Source organism: Capra hircus, chromosome 21 (assembly GCF_001704415.2).
Source record: "Capra hircus breed San Clemente chromosome 21, ASM170441v1, whole genome shotgun sequence".
Classification (NCBI taxonomy): Eukaryota; Metazoa; Chordata; class Mammalia; order Artiodactyla; family Bovidae; genus Capra; species Capra hircus.
Genome location: NC_030828.1, coordinates 21,872,915 through 21,892,056, shown reverse-complemented (window position 1 = coordinate 21,892,056; position 19,142 = coordinate 21,872,915). Strand labels below are relative to the sequence as shown.

The following is a 19,142-nucleotide window of genomic DNA, read 5'->3' as shown; positions in this document are numbered from 1 at the left end:
TGCAGACAGGGTGCAGTGGAAGCCTCTGAAGACTCGCTGGAAGGAGGGCACACAGAGTGAAGTCCGGGATTACTGACCTGCCCAGGAGCAGCTAGCTGTTTGTTAGTCCAGGTCCTGCTCTGAGGTGCTCAGGGCCAGCTCTTCCAGACCTCAGAAAGAGGGCTGGGAGGTGCTCTGCAAGTGTGCTCTGCACAGTTTCAGTGCGCTGAGCCCTGCCCAGACAGGCCCCCTGCCCTGGGAGAGCTCTGCCCACATTAGCAGAGGGGCCCCCTGCCTGCCCTGGGAGGGGCGTGTGAACAGGCTCCCTCTCTTTGCAGCTGGCACAGAGCTGCTTAGGATGCAGATTAAAATCAGCCAACGACAGAGGTCAGGAGCAGGGTCAGGGGTCCCTTGGGTGTGGACACACAGAAGTCCTGGCTTGCTACGCTCCCTGCATGACACAGGGTGTTGAGGCAAGGAATATGGCTGTATCCTAGGGGCAAGCTGACCAAGAAGATGGCCAATTAATGTCTCCAAGTAAGCATCTTGTCGGGGTCTGGATGCCAGGTTCTTTTACAAATTAGAGGAGGAGGTGAAGAAACAAACTAAAAAGGCCATTAATCTTGCAAATATCTTGTAGAAAGGCAAGCCTCAGGCAGGGGATATGTTAATTTCTCCCTTCCTGCCATCTACTGCCAGACAGGGTTAACAAAGGCACTTTAGTTTAGAAGCCAGGCAAAGAGGCAGGATTCTCTGAGGCAGGCCCTTAAGTGTGATTATAGTAACAAAAGTAACAGAGCAAGTCAAAGACACAGTTTAAACAGTTTTGGAGTCAGAACTGGCTTATTCCTTAACATCCTAAAGTGCAGGGTTTATTCAGGTCCTCCCATTGCCCTTGCCCTTCCCCTCCCCCAGCACCTGGCACCACTCACCAACTTCCTGTCTCTGGATTTGCCTGTTCTGGATGTTTCTTGTAAATGGAACCATATAGGCTGTGATTATTCTGGGCTGGATGTTGGTGTTCTCCCCGCAAATTCATATGTTGAAACCTAACCCCCAAGGTGATGGTGTGAGGAGGGGGGGCCTTGAGGAGGTGATGAGGTCGTGAGAGTAGAGACCCCATGAATGGGATTAGTGCTCTTATGAAAGAGACCCCCAAGAGGCCTCCTCAGCCCTTCCTCCACGTGGAGGACACAGTGAAGACCCCAGCCCACACCCATAACAGAGCTTCACCAGAACCTGACCATCCTGACGCCCTGATCTCAGACGTCTGGGCTCCAGAGCTGTAGAGAATGCGTTCCTGCTGCTGAGCCCCCAGCCTTCTGTTTTGCTATGGCGGCCCGGGCAGACCAAGACAGTGCGTCCTTCTCGCTGAGCAGCGTGTGTTCAAGGTGCACCCACACTGTAGCCCGTGTCAGAGCTTCACCCCTTTTCATGGCTGCGTCGTATGAAGCTGTGCTGGGAAATGGCTAGAGATGGGATGACGGGGGGTCATCAGGAGGTGGATCACAACAGTCTTCATGAGCCACAATGAGGAGCTGACTCTGCCTGAAAGGATGACTGGACCTCCTGCCTCTTAGCCATCCAGTTACCTGTGTGCCGCTCAGCTGTCGTCCACGGCGTGTCCTGAGTCAGTGCCGTCGTGAACTGGCCTGGTGGGCAGTGGCAGATGTAGAAGATGAGATGTAGCAGGACCCCCAGGAAGGTATCCAGGCCAGTCCAGTGTTGAAGATGATCCAGCCCTGCCCACTGCCACTCACGGGGTGATGGGTGTCCCACCCCCTGCCCACCATTGGGTGCAGCGGCCTCTCCCCTGCTTCCAGAGCTGGGCCCTGTTCCCCCCGTCCCCCTGGTCAGGAGGTGTTCTGACAGGCCATTCTAGCAGGACCTCAGGGTGGAGGCTTTGGGGGCCCTGCTCAGGAGCACACAATCAGTGGGCATCTACTACTGCAGGGCGGGCCACAGAGAGCTACGTACTTGCTGGTGGGCGTGAGAGCAAGCACCAGGGTTAGAGACTGCAAACCTGCAGTGGTCTGGCCTCTTTTTTTTTTTTCTAATTCAATTTAAATCTGACTCAAAGTCACTATCCCACTGAACTGGTAAGACATTCAGTCTCAGACAGCACACTCTGCAGTCCCGAGAATCCATCTCTTGCTTCAACAAAGTTTGGACGAAACAGACCCCGGGACGCCCCTTGCTATTCCTCCACCAAGGGACCCTCCTCCTTTTCTTCTAGTCACCGTCTTTGGAATCAGCCATTCCACTATCCTCGTGCCTTGAAGCGAGTGAGCCCGTGCAGCACAGCTACTAAGCCTGTGCTCTAGAGCCCCCACTTGCCGCAACTATTGAGCCCACATGTTGCAACTACGGAAGCCGCGTGGCTAGGGCCCCTGTTCCACCGCAAGAGAAACCACTGGAATGAGAAGCCAGCACCCCGCAGCTGGAGAGCAGCCCCGGCAGCTGCCACCAGAGAAAGCCCTTGTCAGCAATGCAGGCCTACCACAGCCAAAAAAATAAATCAATATATCTTTTTTAGAAAAATGTTAACTGAATACATTTTTAACCCAATAGCTGTTACCATGACAAGCACATAATGGGAACACAAGGTTTATATGGGATCTGGCATTGCTGTGAACTCTCTAACCAACATGCAATTGGGAGTGGTAATAGATTAATTTTGTCATTTCAATTTGTTAAAGACCTTTTTCTCTTATACAGGCCATTCACAATTTTTAAAAATATATATTTTTATCTCACTAACAGTGTTAAGGCAGCTTGGGGGTTGTTCTGTTCCGTGTGTCTTCATCCCGGAGCCCTGGCTAGCCAAGAAGCCCCTCTCTGACTTGTGCCATCCTCTAGGGAAGCAGGCTGGTGTGATGGCTCAGAGTGTGGCCTTGTGCTCCAACAGGGCTGGGGTGAAAATCCGGCCTCATCAACACCTCTGTGAGTTAACAGGTCATTTTTGGCTCATTTAACTATAAGCAATCCGAGGCTCAGAGAGGCTGACCATCTTGCCCAAGGTCGCACAGGGGTATGGAGACAAGGAGCCAGAGCTCAGCCACAGACGTGCCTGGCTCTGGAGCCCATTCTCTCACTTCACCCTGCCCTTCTGCTCCTGCAGGGTAGACTCCGGTCTGCCGGCTAAACGTGGACGATGGAGCACATGCATTCAGCTGTTCTCAAAGCCCCGCTAAAAAGACAGGAGAGAAACAAGACACTGGTGAAACAGGAAGGACACCGAGGACGGGAGCAGCAACAACGAGGGGAGGAAAGGTTGACGTTTTGGAAGGTGAAAAGCAGAGGAAGGAGGTGGCAGAGTTGAGAAGGCAGGACCACGAGGACTCAGAGGCACCTGTTCTGGCGGAAGGTAGGACTGGAGGTGGGGCCGGAGGCAGGGTTGGAAGTGGGATCCCCAACACACTGGCTCGCTCCAAGCAGCCCCAAGGATGCCCCAGCCTCTGACACACACACAGGAAATAGGCACAGTGGAAGGGATGCGGCTCTGTGTTTATTTATTTAAAGGATTTTTTTTTAATGGGGACCATTTTTAAAGTCTTCACTGAATTTGTTGCAATAGTGATTCTGTTTCATGCTTTGGCTTTTTGGCTGCAAGGCATGTGGGATCTTAGCTCCTGACCAGGGAAACTGCACCCCCTGCCTTGGAAGGCGTAGTCTTAGCCACTGGACTGCCAGGGAAACCCCAAGGCTCTGTATTTCAAAAGAGGGATTGAGAGATTAAGTCCTCCCGCTTTGTGCCACCCCACTCTCAGAATTCTCTCTGCCCGATGGATACACCTCAGGCAGGACACTGGAACATTCTTCCCTAGAGAAACACAAGGGCCCCAGGCCCGTGATCTGTAAGTACTGACATGTAAGCACTACCAGGCCTCCTCACTTCCACTGCAGAAGGCATGGGTTTGATCCCTGGTTGGGGAACTAAGATCCTGCAAGCTGCACAGCACAGCGAAGAAAGGAAGAAAGGAAAAGAAAAGAAATATAGGATGAAAAACAATGGGTTACCAGACATCTGAAGAAAGCATCCAGTATAGAAGACAGGAGTTAAGAAAAAAACGAGTGGAGAGCTCAGAGACAACACCGACGGGACAGAGGAAAATGCCTTCAAATGATTAACATCCTCAGACACGTAGGGGATGACATTACACCCAAGAAACAGAAAAAAGACACTAAAAACAAAACTTAATCATAAGGAAGAAGCATTTGAAAATTAAAATTATGGCAGCAGGAAAAACATTGAGAGAGAAGTTGGAAGATAAGCTTAAGGGACAACTGCAAGAAAGCAAACAAAAATCACAAAGAGACCACAGAAGTAAAGTAGAAGATAAATCCAGAAAGTCCAACAGTCAAATAGTTCCAAGGAATCATAACGAAAGGAATCCCTGGAGAAGGATATTCTTGCCTAGAGAATTGCATGATTAAAAAAACTTCCCAGAGTTCAGTGACGCAAGTTCACAGACTGAAAGGGCCACCCTGGAAAGCTAAATGCACCCTCAGTGTTCGTAGCAGCCTTATTTACAATCGCCAGGATATGGAAACGACCATATCAATAGATGAATGGATAAAGAAAAGGTGGTATCTGTGTGTATACAATGGAATACTACTCAGCCATCAGCAAGAACGTGATTTTTCCATTTGCAGCAAAATGGATGGACTTGGATGGCATTATGCTGAGTGAAATAAGTCAGGCAGAGAATGACAAATATTATATGATTTCACTTATATGTGGAATCTAAAAAATAAAGCAAACTAGCGAATATAACAACAACAACAAGAAAGCAGACTAACAGATACACAGAACAAACTAGTGGTTACCAGTGGAGAGAGGAAAGGGGAATAAGAGATAGAAACTTTAGGTATAAAATAAGCGATGAGGGGCTTCCAGCGATAAAGAGCCGCCTGCCAATGCAGGAGACACAGATTCCATCCCTGATCTGGAAGACCCCGAATGCCTTGGAGCAACTAATCCCATGCCCCACAGCTACTGAGCCCATGCTCAGCAACAAGAGAAACCACCACAATGAGAAGTCTGTGCACTGCAATTAAAAAGTAGCCCCCATTCACCACAACTAGAGTAGAGCCTGCACAGCAATTAAGACCCAGCATAGCCAAAAATAAAATAAGCTACAAGGATATATCATATAGCATAGTAAGCACAGCACTTTATAATAACTATAACTGGACTATAGAGTATAGCCTTTAAAAAGTGTGAATCACTATATTATACACTGTAACATATAATATTAAAAGTCAATCATATATCAAGTTAAGAAAAAAAAGACCCACCTAATTCCCAGCACAAAGAATGGGAAAAGATCCATTATGATGTTAGAATACCAAGGATAAGGAAATTATTCTAAAAGCTTCCAGAAAGGAAAAAGTCATTAATATACAAGTGATCAAAAATGAGAATAAATGGGATCAGCTTTCTCAACCAGAACACAGCTGGATAAAGTCTTCAAAGCTGTAAGAGAAAACGATTTCCACGAAATCCTATGCCCTGTCAACTAGTAACCTAATGTAATGATAGAATAGAGGCATTTTCAGGTATGCAATGCCTGGGAAAATTTTTATCTCCCGCGTTTGTATTCTCCACCAAAATCAGAAAGACAAGAAAACAATTGGCCCACACAGGCAGGAGGTGGACTCTTTTTCTGGTACTGCTAGACTTGTTAGATCATGCGTGTGGAGTCCTCTGGTTCGGATGGAATGAAAAGAAGTGAGGAAAGGAGGCAGCAAATCCAGGGTTCTCCGGCTTTTCATCAGAAGGGCTGCGGACGATGTCCCTGATGAAACCCTATTGATAGCGGAAACTGAGCCATGTGAAGGGGCTCCCAGTGGGGAGACTGAGCCCTCCTGTAGTGGGACGGTGGACCCCGCCAGGAAAATTGTGTTTTCAGGTCCACCCTCCTTTGGAGGCTCTGAAAGTGAAGTCACGCAGTCGTATCCGACTCTTTGTGATCCCATGGACTGTAGCCTACCAGGCTCCTCCATCCATGGAATTTTCCAGGCAAGAGTACTGGAATGGGTCGCCATTTCCTTCTCCAGGGTATCTTTCCAAACCAGGGATCGAACCCCGGTTTTCCTCATTGCAGGCAAGACGCTATTGCAGGCAGACGCTTTACTGAGTCACCAGGGAAGACGCTCTGCCTTCTCCCAAAGAAGGAGGAGGTTCCCAAAAGCGGCCTTACCCAGGTCCTCCTGGGGTTCTGCTCTCTGCAGTTTTGGAACCAAGGATCCAGGCTGGGGTGGCGTCATCCACCGTATCGCAGAACCCACCGGTTCTTTCACCGCGCTGTGGGGACCGGCGAGGAGGGAGCGACCGATGCATCTACGCCACCTGGTGGAGGAAGGGAGATTGCAGCCTGGAGCCAAGGATTTTCGCAACAGTTTGGCTATTGGGAAAAACCACTACTTTGCTACTTGGTTTGTTCCGGGCCAGTCCTCAATTTCATCTTTCCCTTATTTCAAACACTCTGCAACCAGGCATCTCTGATTCCTACTCCAGCCTCAGAAGTCCTATAGCATCGTCTCCACCAGACTCTACCGATCAAAGTGGTCACAGGCCTGCCTGGATGAAAGGAGAGGGGACGTGGACTGGCTTTTCAAAGGGAGTTCACAGCCACCTTTTTAAACTGCCGCAGAAGTCCAATACTATTAATCGGAACAAGAATAAGGTATTAATGTTTTTACACATGTATCGGTTCATTGGGTAGATTCATGAGGAAGCCACAGTATTATGATGGTTAAGAGTCTAGGGTTAAAATCAAACAGAACTGAGTTCAAAGACTGGCTTAGCCATGGAGCAGTGTGTCTTGGAGCAAGCCACTCCTCTGTGCTCAGTTTCCTCGCTGGTAAAATGAGGGTAAACAATATCTGCTTCACAGAGTTAGGGGTTTTTGTTTTTAGGACTATACAGGACGGCATATGCAAGTAATTTGTTCCATAATAAGCGTTCAGAAGATGATAGTCCCCTTTACCCAAGTTATTTCAAAATTTCCATTAGTTCTATTACCTCAGACACTTTTAAATGTTTCATCTAGTGATTTATGGCTGCACTGGGTCTTCACTGCTGCGTGAGGCTTTCTCTAGCTGCAGCAGGCAGGGGCCACTCTCTCGTTGCAGTGGGCTGGCTTCTCACTGTGGTGGCCTCTCTTGTTGTGGAGCATGGGACCTAGGGCGTGCGGGCTCAGTAGTTGTGGCACGCAGGCTTAGTTGCCCCTTGGCATGTAGGAGCTTCCTGGAGCCAGGATCAAACCCATGCCCCGTGCACGGGCAGGAAGATTCTTCACCACTAGGCCACCAGGGAAGTCCTCTCAGTCTTTTTAAAGATGTGCTAGCCTTGCACGTCTTTACAGACATATGGAAAGAATAGCTGCCTTTCTTCAGGGGACAACATCCCCATTCTTTGGGGGAATTGTTCAACCCCCTGCCTCCAACCATGCTGTCCGAACAGGAGCTGCCATCTTCTGCTTCCCGGGTCACAGTGACAGATCGGGGAGTAGGGAAAAGCGCCAGGCTGGACCAGTGATCACATCCCACCTTCCAGCCGTTAGTGACTGCCCTGGAGGAGGGCCCCTGACCCCAGAGGATCAATCACACTCTTGGAGATTTGCCCTCTTTTTATTCCCCCAACGAGCTGTCAGCGGGGGATGTAAGCTTCCATGTGAATCCATGATTTTCCGATGGCCAGGATCCCAGTCTTATGGAGAAGGCCAGTTCTACAGCAGGAAGTCACCATGTACACGGGAAGACACAAGCACAGCGAAAAGCAGGGGCTGAAAGGCACAGAGAGAGTCCTGGACCACCCCTGGGACCCGCTGCCTGGGACTGTCCTGCAACTTCCTGGTGAGAGAGTCCATCCTCCCCTTTTCTCCGGAACTGTTTGTTTTCTGTGGCTTGCAATCAAATGAACTCTGAGTAAAATACTGCTCTGACTTATATATTTTTTTATTAAAAAGGTAAATTGTTCATAAACTCCAGTACTTTCAATATTATAAGAAAACCAATAGAGAAGACTCTTGAGAGTCCTTTGGATGGCAAGGAGATCAAACCAATCAATCCTAAAGGAAATCAACCCTGAATATTCATTGGAAGGACTCATGCTGAAACTGAAGCTTCAATATTTGGTTACCCGATACAAAGAGCCAACTCATTGGAAAAGACCCTGATGCTGGGAAAGACTGAGGGCAGGAGGAGAAGGGGGCGACAGAGGATGAGATCACTGGATGGCATCATCGACTCAATGGACGTGAGTTCGAGCAAACTCTGGGAGATAGTGAAGACAAGGAAACCTGGTGTGCTGCAGTCCAGGGGTTGCAAAGCGTCGGACACGGCTTAGCGACTGAACAACAGTGAATGACTGTGACACACCTCATAAGGGGTAAAACCCACCAGGCTGTTGAAAGCTGCTGACTTGAGCTTCCTAGAATTCATTCCAGCTTACGTAGATTACACTGATTCATTGAATGGTGAAACATTTCAGATATCACCTCCTTTCCCCTTCCAGCCACCAAATTTTCTCACCTGGGGTTCTGTTCTTACCAAGATGACCCTGGACCCAGCCTCCAGCATTTGGCCATATTCTGGCTCAGAACAGCTGACGCTGCAAAACCCAGCTTGCCCCAGGTCCCAACAAAGAAGATTAGAGATACTTATCCCTGGGTCACTGTGGAAGAAAAGATCCTTTGAAAGTTGTGGGCTTTGATACAGTTCATTTCTCCTCTAATGGAGGCATTGACTTTGAAAAAAATAGATCGGTTGGAATATAAACAAGCAACACCTCTAAAAGTAGAAAGGAATCTTACTCAGAAACCAAGCTTCAGGAGATAAAAGCAATCTTTAGTTCACAAGGCAAGTTTCCCATCTCATCCCTAAATAATTTTTCTTGGAAAGGAAAACAGTTTTGCTTGGGAAAGCAAAATTTGTCCTTTGTCACCTGGCATTGAATAGCAGAAACAGCCCACATGTAGTAGGTGGGCTGTTAGTAGTGGCTTCAGAAGCCTTCCCCGGCAGCTCAGATGGTAAAGAATCCACCTGCAAAGCAGGTGACCAAGACTCCATCTCTGGGTGGGGAAGATCCCCTGGAGAAGGGGATGGCTACCCACTTCGGTATTCTTGCCTGGGAAATCCCATGGACAGAGGAGTCCATGGGGTCTACAGTCCATGGGGTCGCAAAGAATCGGACACATAAGCTCTGTTTATTGCCTATCTTGTGTCTGCTCCATCGCTCAGTCGTGTGCAAGTCTCTGTAGCTCCATGGACTGTAATCCACGAGGCTCCTCTGTCCACGGGATTTCCCAGGCAAGAATACTGGAGTGGGTTGCCCTGCCCTCCTCCAGGGGATCTTCCCGAATCAGGGATTGAACCCATGTCTCTTCCGTCTCCTGCACTGGCAGGTGGGTTCTTTCCCACTAGCGCTACCTGGGAAGGCCTTTAAGCTCTCTACACCATGTGAAACACTCGGTGGGCAGGAGGGGAGCTGGGGCGAGGAATGCTCTTCTAGCTCCATCCTGCTGCTCTCCAAGAAGAAAAACACAGGTCCCATAGGCTTGAGTCTGCTTTATGGGTCAGGCCACGTTCACTAGCTGGCCGGGTAACTGTAGGTTCACCCGTTCCACAGAGCTGATCGACCTCTTCCGCTCTGCCTGCTTTCCCAAGCCTGAGGCATAGAGTTGGTACGACCCTGCCATGACCCTTCTTCATTCCTTTCTCTCTGGTGGTCTCCTGTCAAATGCTGAATTGGAAACCTTTGCAGTTTGGCCCTGTGGCTCTCTCTCCACTTCCTCTCCCACGAGTTTCAAGACTCTGGCTTTCTTCTTTTAGGCCTTGGGGGCCAGTGAGTGGTATATTTCAGACTTGGACTTTATCAGACGGAGTGGTCATCTTTCAGGCTCCAGTGGACTCCACCAGCCCCAGCCTGTCAGAGAACCTGCTATCAGGGGGTGAGGCTGGTTCTCACTTGTTGTTTCCCAGTTCTTTTTTTTTTTAATATACTTTTTCATGCAGGATCTTAGTTCCCAGACCAGGGATTGAACTTTTTCCCCCAGTGGAAGCCCAGTGGACCACCAGGGAAGTTCCTCCCATTTGGTCCTGTTTCCCATTTGCTCATCAAGAACCCCACAGGGAAAAGGCAAAGCTGCTCTTTCTTTCTGCCTGTCTTGCTCTTCTTGTCCAGTGGCAGGGTGTGTATGACAGATCCCAAATAAGACATGTACAAGATACATATTCTTCTTCACTCACATAAAGTTTGCACTGTAATGGCAATCTTGCTCTACAAAGACCTCTGGAGCTCAGGTTCCTTCTAACTTGTGGCTGCCCCATCCCTGGCCTGTCGCTTTTGTCTCCACGACCTAAGGGGGCTCACCTTCGAATCTGTGTTCCAGCAGGCTTGGAGCAAAATTGTGAAATGTTTCAGGGACATGGAGGATGTGTCCCTTGTCTAAGGCAGTGGTCAGCAAGCTACAGACGGCAGGTAGGCCATCTTTCCTACGCTGGGTCAGGTGCTCTCTGGTCAGATTTTGGTGACCATTATTTTGAAATTCTTGTAAGCCAGGTTCCTGACATTCATTTGCTGTTGTTCAGTCCCGAAGTATTGCCTGACTTTTTGCAACCCCATGGACTGCAGCGTGCCAGGCCTCCCTGTCCCTCACCATCTCCCGTGGTTTGCCCAAATATTCATTTATAACCATGCTGATTTCTTTTGTTCTCTCTGCCTTCCTTTTCTCATTGGGATATGTTACTATAGCCGAACCAGAGTTCCATTTTGACTTCTTCCTGAATGGCTATATTTTCAAGTGTGGAATCAGTGCCTGGATATGCCAGCTTCTCCTTCGCTTCCACTCACAAAGTCTCTGTGAGCAGATACTCCCACATTACCATTCCATGTCTTTGTCAAAACTTGATCCAAAACAGCAACTCCCTTCCCCCTCTGGAACGGAAATCACCCCCCAGGCAAGTTAGGAACTTGTACCCTGGATGGAGGGTAGGTAGGGATCCTAATAGATGTCCCAGTAGAGAAGGTCCCATCCACTCCATTCGTATCCTAGCTCTGGTCCCCTTTGTGATTTGGGTCAGGACTTCTTTCCATTCTCTCCCTCCATGACAATTCCTCTTGGCATTTTACTCTCAACACACAAGCTTCCAGCTTTGAGGATTTCTGAAGCAGGCATGTAGCTTCTTAACACTCCTCCATCCTAAGAGGTCTGCCTCTTTCAAACACCCTCCCAAGGCTAAATTCACTCTTTTGCCCCAACACATCATCTTGGTTACACCCGTGAGATCTTATTTACCACCCTGTGTTCTGGCTTCAATCTTGAACTTGCTCATGACTCATGAACTGTCTGTACATCAGGGAAGAACAGCTGTGAATCAAGTCTGGGGCAACTTCTGAAACTATTATGTCCTGTGTGAGTAACAGCTGAAAGAACTCAAGGTTCCCAGCTCAGAAAAGAAGACTGGATGGCTGCCATCTTTGAACAGTTGGAGGGCTATTTTGTGGAGAGTAGGACATTTCCATAAGGTTTCTATAAAATGTGATTTTTTAAAACCAATGAGCAAGTACTTTGGTTTTGGGTGGTGGGGAAGAACAATAAAGACACAGACATGATCGGACTTGTTCATTCTGGGTTACTTGGAGTAGCCCAGAATGGCAAAACTTTTTGATGCAGAATCAAAATGAACTTTCAAAGAAGTGGAGCTGTCCAATATGAGACGGGTTGCCTGGAGAAGCAGTGAGATTCTTGTTTGGATGGTAGGCAAGAAGGTGACGATGAACGCTTGATTTCAAGCGGAATGAGGAGCTGAACAATGTGGTACTCTGAGGCGGCATCCTCTTGATTGAAAAGTAAACAGAACCTTCTTGATTAGCTCAGGTTAGAGGGGATTTGGGAAAGAATTCAGCCCTCACTGAATCCAAGGAAAAATTGAGCAACAAGGCTGCAGGAAGGGTGGAGATGAAATCAGCTCCAAGCCAGGTCCACTGTGATGACTCAGCTCTGAGCTGTTTCTTTTTCTCTCGTTGTTTTTTTTTTTTTCCTTTAGCTTGATCTTTCCCAAAAATCTGAGAGACAATTGACATGACCGTAGGCTTGCTTCTCTTGAGTCAGGTGTTCAGTCCTTATTCAATCTACAGTGGTCATGGGGGTGGAGTCTCATGATTCAAACATAAAATCTCTTGGATGACAGAGACCATCCATGCTGTGGGTATAAAAATTGTAAGAAAAGTTGGGAGGGGCAGACAGCCTCAAAATGATACAAATAGTCCTGTCCAAACTCAGGGCTCACCAATTCTGAGTCATTAGTAATTTCAAGCAGATGATGTTCTCTATGTGGTTGTAAAACGGCCAGGACTAATTCATATTCAGCTGAAGGCACGCGCTTGAATTAAAGTGAGGGGTCAACAGGTGAGAGCAGGACCATGAGGTGAATCAATGGAAAAAGAGTAAATGGGGCTCACTGATTGACTCACAGATCTTGATGGGTTGCCGGCTGGAACAAGCATTGTCTAGGACAGAGCTACCCCTGGGCTGAATTACAAGTTAAAAAAATTTGTGTCCATGCAGGGTTTTTCCCATGCTATTATTTATTTGGCTGTGCTGGGTCTTCGTTGCTTCATGGCCTTTTCTCTAGTTGCAGCAAGAGGGAGCTACTCTTTAGCTGCAAGGGTTTCTCATTGTGCTGGCTGCTCTTGCTGCAGAGCACGGGGCCTAGGATGAAGGGCCTTCAGTAGCTGTGGCTCCCAGGCTCGAGAGTTCTGGCTTGGTATTTGTGGCACATGGGCTTAGCTGCTCTGTGGCATGTGGGATCTTCCCAGACCAGGGATCGAACTTGTGTTCCTTGCGCTGGTCGGTGGATTCTTTACCACTGAGCCACCAGGAAAGCCCATCCCATGCAGTTTAATAATTTTTTAATTTTAAAATAGTTTTAGATTTATAGAAAGGCTGTATAGAGTTCCCATGAATCCTATAGATTCCCCCTGCCCAGTTTCCTCTCCCAGTTACTATGATTATCACAACTGATAGAGAAATATTAATGTTTTTAACACACTTCACACTGTATTTGGATTTCATGAGTTTTTCCCTAATATAATTTTTCCATTCCAGGATCCCATGCAAGATACCTGGATCAGTTTCTTAGGGTTTCTGGAACAAATCACCACAAATTTAGTGGCTGAAAACAACAGAAATGTATTCTCTGGAGTTCTGGAGGCTAGCAGTCCTGAGTGTGCAGGGCACCCTCCCCCTGAAGCCTCTAGGGGAGAACGCTTCCTGCCTCTTCCAGCTTCCAGTGGCCCCAGGGGCTCCTTGGCTTGGGGTGGGCTATATCTTGGAGCATGATGCTAATCTCTGTGGCCATCTTTATACGACCTTCTTTGTGCATCTTTGGGCCTGTGTGCTTCAAACACCCCTCTCCTTTCTCTTATAACGACAGTCATTGAATTTAGGGCTCATACTAAATCCAGGATAATCTCATCTTGAGCTTCTTAACCTAATTACATCTGTAAAATCCTACTTCCAACGAAGGTCAGATTCACAGGTAGTGAGGGCTGGCATTTGGACATAGCTTTTGGGGGGAACAAAATTCAATCCACTGTGATACACATCGAGTCATCTTGTCTCCTTTGGATTCTTGGGGTTGTGACAGTTTCTCAGAGCTTCCCTGCTTCTAATTGACACCCCTTTTGAGGATGATTGAGGATCAATATTCTGTAGACTGTGTCTCAATTTGAGTTTGTCTGATGCCTTTCTCATGGTTAGACTGGGGTTGGACCATAAAAGCTGGACCATAAAGAAGGCTGAGTGCTGAAGAATTGATGCTTTCAAATTGTGGTGCTAGAGAAGACTCTTGAGAGTCCCTTGGACAGCAAGATCAAACCAGTCAATCCTAAAGGAAATCAACCCTGAATATTCATTGGAAGGAATGATGGTAAAGCTGAAGCTCCGTTATTTGGCCACTTGATGCGAAGAGCCGACTCATTGGAAAAGACCCTGATGCTGGGAAAGATTGAAAGCAAAAGCAGTAGGGGGCGACAGAGGATGAGATGGTTGGATGGCATCACCGACTCAACGGACATGAGTTTGGGCAAACTCAGGACGATAGTGAAGGACAGGGAAGCCTGGCATGCTGCAGTTCATGGGATCACAAAGCGTTGGACACCACTTAGCGACTGAGGTTAGTTATAAGCTTTGGAGAGGAGCACCACAGAGGTGAATTGCCCTTCTCGACACAACGTATCAAAGGTACGTGTTCTCAACTGAACTTACCACTGAAGAGGTTAACTGTGACTACCTGGCTAAGGAAGTGTTTACCAGGCTTCTCTGCGGCAAAGTTTCTTTCCTGTTCCCTGCTTCCATACTGTACCCTTTGGAAGAACATCACTAAGCATAGTCCACCCTTAAGAGGTGGGGAGTAACGCTTCACGTGCTTGAGTGGGGAGCATTTGCACACATCATTTGGAATTCTTCTCTTGTCCTTACAATTTTACATGCATGCTATCATAGGAAAGGCAGGTTTCATGGATTCCAACCAGAGTCCCATGGCCTTTCTGCAGTTCCCCTTAGTGAGTCTGAAATGCAGGACAAATCATCTGAGGAGACAATGCTCTGAAGTTTTCATTAAGAACAGAAAATGCTATCAGTTCAGTCACTCAGTTGTGTCCGACTCTTTGTGACCCCATGAATTGCAGCACGCCAGGCCTCCCTGTTGGAGAAGGCAATGGCAACCCACTCCAGTATTCTTGCCTGGAAAATCGCAAGGACGGAGGAGCCTGGTAGGCTGCAGTCCTGGGGGTCACTAAGACTGGGACACGACTAAGCGACTTCACTTTCACTTTCATGCATTGGAGAAGGAAATGGCAACCCACTCCAGCACTCTTGCCTGGAGAATCCCAGGGACTGCAGAACCTGGTGGGGTGCCATCTATGGGTTCGCACAGAGTCGGACAAGACTGAAGCGACTTAGCAGCAGGCTTCCCTGCCCATCACCAACTCCCGGAGTTCACCCAAACCCATGTTTCATTAAGAACAGAAAATGCTATAGGACAGTGTTATTCACAGCAAGGACTGTTGTGGTCCACATCTGCTTCGGGGTCTGTAGTAACATACGTATAGATGTTAAAAGTGACATTCAGAAACTGCATAGCAGTAATCTTATGTTCATTGAATCAAGTAATAAGGATGCCTTTATTATTATTATTTTCCCAGTAATTCACTTATAGTGTCCTTTATACAAGGATTGGTCCAGGACGAAATGAGGGGGCAGAAAATGATCTCCAGCACAGAGTGGACCCGACTGAGTGTGGCCTCACGCAGCCTCTGGTGTTCCAGGCTGCCCCCTTCTCCTTACCCACCCTTCATTTGCCCCTTGATCCCAGATGTGAGGCGTGGACACCCACACAATGGGCCCCACCCCCAGCCTCATGGCAGTGACCTTCCCTACAGGGCAATGCTGTTGTCACTGCCCCCTCCAAAAGCAAGACAGTCCCTCTGTGGTGCCCCCGTGGGCAGCACTCTACTGCTCCGAGCCTGGCTGTGGTCAACGCCTATCTGCAGTCAGCTCCATGGGCAGCCACAGCCAGCCACGCCTGGGAAAGGCGTGCTCTCACCGTGCTCTGGGCATCCAGGCCTTTCCATGAACAAAGCCCTTTCAATTCCTTTCGCTCATGGTCAGGCACATGCAGGGAGCAGCAGGAGCGGGGCGGGAGCCTCGGATCCTGAAAGGGCTTCCGGTGTCGACTCTTACCGCTTTCTCCAAATGCAGCCATTCATGTAGTTATGTGACTAAGAGGAGTACCTGACCAGGCCATCCCACCAGACCTGAATTTAAAATGATCAATAGATGGCCCACAGGCAAGTGAAAAGACGCCCGATATCACTAATTGTTAAGAGAAATGCAAATCAAAACTACAGTGAAGTACCACCATGCACCAGTCAGAATGGCCATCGTTAAAAAGCCTACAAACAGCAAATTCTGGAGAGAGTCTGGGGAAAAGGGAGCCCTCTTACATTGTTGGTGGGGATATAAATTGGTGCAACTGCTATGGAAAACAGTATGGCGATCTCTCAAAAGAACTAAAACAAAAAACAAGAAGCTAAAAATAGAGCTCCCGTATGACCCTGCATTTCTACTCCTGGGTGTACCCAGACAAAACTATAATCGAAAAGATACACGTACCCACCACGCTCATGAAAGCGTTAGTTGTTCAGTCGTGTCTGACTCTTTGCAACCCCATGGACTGTAGCCCACCAGGTTCCTCTGTCCATGGAATTCTCCAGGTGAGAATACTGGAGTGGGTAGCCATTCCCTTTTCCAGGGGATCTTCCCAACCTAGGGATTGAACCTGTGTCTCCTGCATTGCAGACGGATCCTTTACTGTCTGAACCACCCATGTAATAGCAGCACTATTGACAATAGCCAAAGACATGGCAACAACCTAAATTTACATCAACAGTTTAGTGGATAAAGAAAATGTGGCGCATATATATGTAAGTTCAGTTCAGTATATACATATATATATATATATGATAGAATACTGCTCAGCCATAAAAAACAAATAATGCCATTTGCAGCAACGTGGATGGTCCTAGAGATTATCATACTCAGCAAAGTAAGTCAGAGAAAGACGAGTATCACATGATACCACTTATGTATGGAATCTAAAATATGACACAAATGAACTTATCTATGAAACAGAAACAGACTCACAGACAGAGAGAACACTGGTGGTTGCCAAGGGGGAAGGGTAATAGGGAAGGGATGGATTGGGAGTCTGCGATTAGCAGATGCAAACTATACACACACACACACACACACACACACACACACACACACACATAACTGAATCATTTTGCTAAACATGGGAAACGAACATGTTGCAAATCAATTATACTTCAATAAAATAAATTTTTTAAAAAATTATAAATATTTCTTGTATGTGGATTGATATCACACCAAGTATAGAAGAACATAGAATCTGCATATTTCAAGAAACCTAATAACCTCAGATATGCAGATGACACCACCCTTATGGCAGAAAGCGAAGAGAAACTAGAAAGCCTCTAGATGGAAGTGAAAGTGGAGAGTGAAAGTGAAAGTGAAAATGGAGAGTGAAATAGTTGGCTTAAAGCTCAACATTCAGAAAGCTAAGATCATGGCATCTGGTCCCATCACTTCATGGCAGATAGATGGGGAAACAGTGTCAGACTTTATTTTGGGGGGCTCCAAAATCACTGCAGATGGTGACTGCAGCCATGAAATTAAAAGACACTTACTCCTTGGAAGAAAAGTTATGATCAACCTAAATAGCATATTGAAAAGCAGAGACATTACTTTGCCAACAAAGGTCCGTCTAGTCAAGGCTATGGTTCTTCCAGTGGTCATGTATGGATGTGAGAGTTGGACTGTGAAGAAACCTGAGCACCGAAGAATTGATGCTTTGGAACTGTGGTGTTGGAGAAGACTCTTGAGAGTCCCTTGGACTGCAAGGAGATCCAACCAGTCCATCCTAAAGGAGATCAGCCCTGGGATTTCTTTGGAAGGAATGATGCTGAAGCTGAAACTCCAGTACTTTGGCCACCTCATGCGAAGAGTTGACTCATTGGAAAAGACTCTGATGCTGAGAGGGATTGGGGGCAGGAGGAGAAGGGGATGACAGAGGTTGAGATGGCTGGATGGCATCACCGACTGGATGGACATGAGTCTGAGTGAACTCCAGCAGTTGGTGATGGACAGGGAGGACTGGGGTGCTGTGATTCATGCCGTCGCAAAGAGTCGGACACGACTGAGCGACTGAAATGAACTGAACTGAAATGAATTTATGTAAAAATACAGGCACGTTCAAATATTTGATATATTCCTGGTGGTCTAGTGACTAGGACTCAGTGCTTTCAAATATTTGGTATAAATATAAATGGTTGTTTAAATTATTGACTTGGGCTTTAGTTAGGAAAAAAAAAGAATCCTGTCGTTATCTTGTAGATAACCTGATACTACAGTGTATTGTGTTAAAATATATAAAAATTTAAGTGGCAATTTGTATAATCCTATTCTGGCATTATTTTCACTTTATAATATACTAAGAACCTCAAAAAATGCCATTGGCCAGGCCACGTTGGGGTGCTCACCCCACCAGCCCCAATGGAGTCACTTTCCACTTCCCTCCTCTCAAGGACTCCTCCTCAGAAGCCATCTCCACCCAGGCTCTGCTGGGGCTTCCCTTCCCAGTGGATCCTCTTCTTGCAGGAAGTTTCCAGCTCTTCAGCTCATTACACAGCCTGCTTCACTGCTGTCCGCCTACCTAGCTCACAGTCCAGCACACAGTGGGTGTTACAGACTGAACTGTGTGCCCCTAGATCCCTATGTTGGAGCCCTAACCCCCAGTGTGACAGTATTTGGAGACGGGGACCTTTGCAAGTAAGCCAGGTTAGATGAAGTCATGAGAGGTGTGCTCCCATGATGGGCGAGATTAGGGCCTTTATTAAAAGACACTGGGGAGCTGCTCTCTTTGCTGTATGAGGACACGGCTAGAGGGTGGTGTCCATAAACCAGGAAAAGAAGCCAACCATGCAGGCACCCTAACCTTGGGCTTCTCGCCTCCAAAACTGTGACAAAATGAATTTCTGTTGTTTAAGTGGTGCCGTCTGCAGTACTTTGTTATGGCAACCCAAGCATGCCAAGTAAGATCTCAAGTACTCATACACGTTCCTCGACTGAATAAACAAGCAATATACAACCCTGGAGTGGACAAAGTACTTTCACAGGATTCATTCTTTGCAAAGATCCCTCTATGCTTCAACTCCCTTTGATTTTCTAGTGAAAGTGTTAGTTACTCAGCCATCTCCAACTCTTTTCAACCCCATGGACAGTAGCCTCTGTCCGTGGGATTTCCAAGGCGAGAATACTGGAGTGGGTTCTATTCCCTCTTCCAGGGGATCTTCCTGACCCAGGGATTGAACCCAGGTCTCCTGAATTGCACGCAGATTCTTTACCATCCGAGTCACCAGGGAAGCCCCAAAGCACACATCTGACGGAGGTGGAATTTGAACTCATGCACGTAGAGCACAATGGACTAGCGGTTTAACCCCTCGGCCTTAACCACTTGGCCACCTTGTCCTTGTTGATTTCTAGTGTTTCACAAAACCTGACACTTCT

At 47.5% G+C, this 19,142-nt stretch overlaps 1 protein-coding gene across 3 annotated transcripts in view; it reads right to left on the bottom strand.

Annotated features, from left to right (window-relative positions):
• SLC28A1 (solute carrier family 28 member 1) overlaps window positions 6,124-19,142 on the bottom strand; it is a 75,153-nt gene continuing 62,134 nt past the window's right edge. For all 3 annotated transcript variants that reach the window (XM_018066581.1, XM_018066580.1, XM_018066579.1), the window contains one exon: window positions 6,124-6,334. In XM_018066581.1, coding sequence (XP_017922070.1) covers window positions 6,124-6,334 — 211 coding nt within the window. The remainder of the gene's footprint in view (window positions 6,335-19,142) is intronic.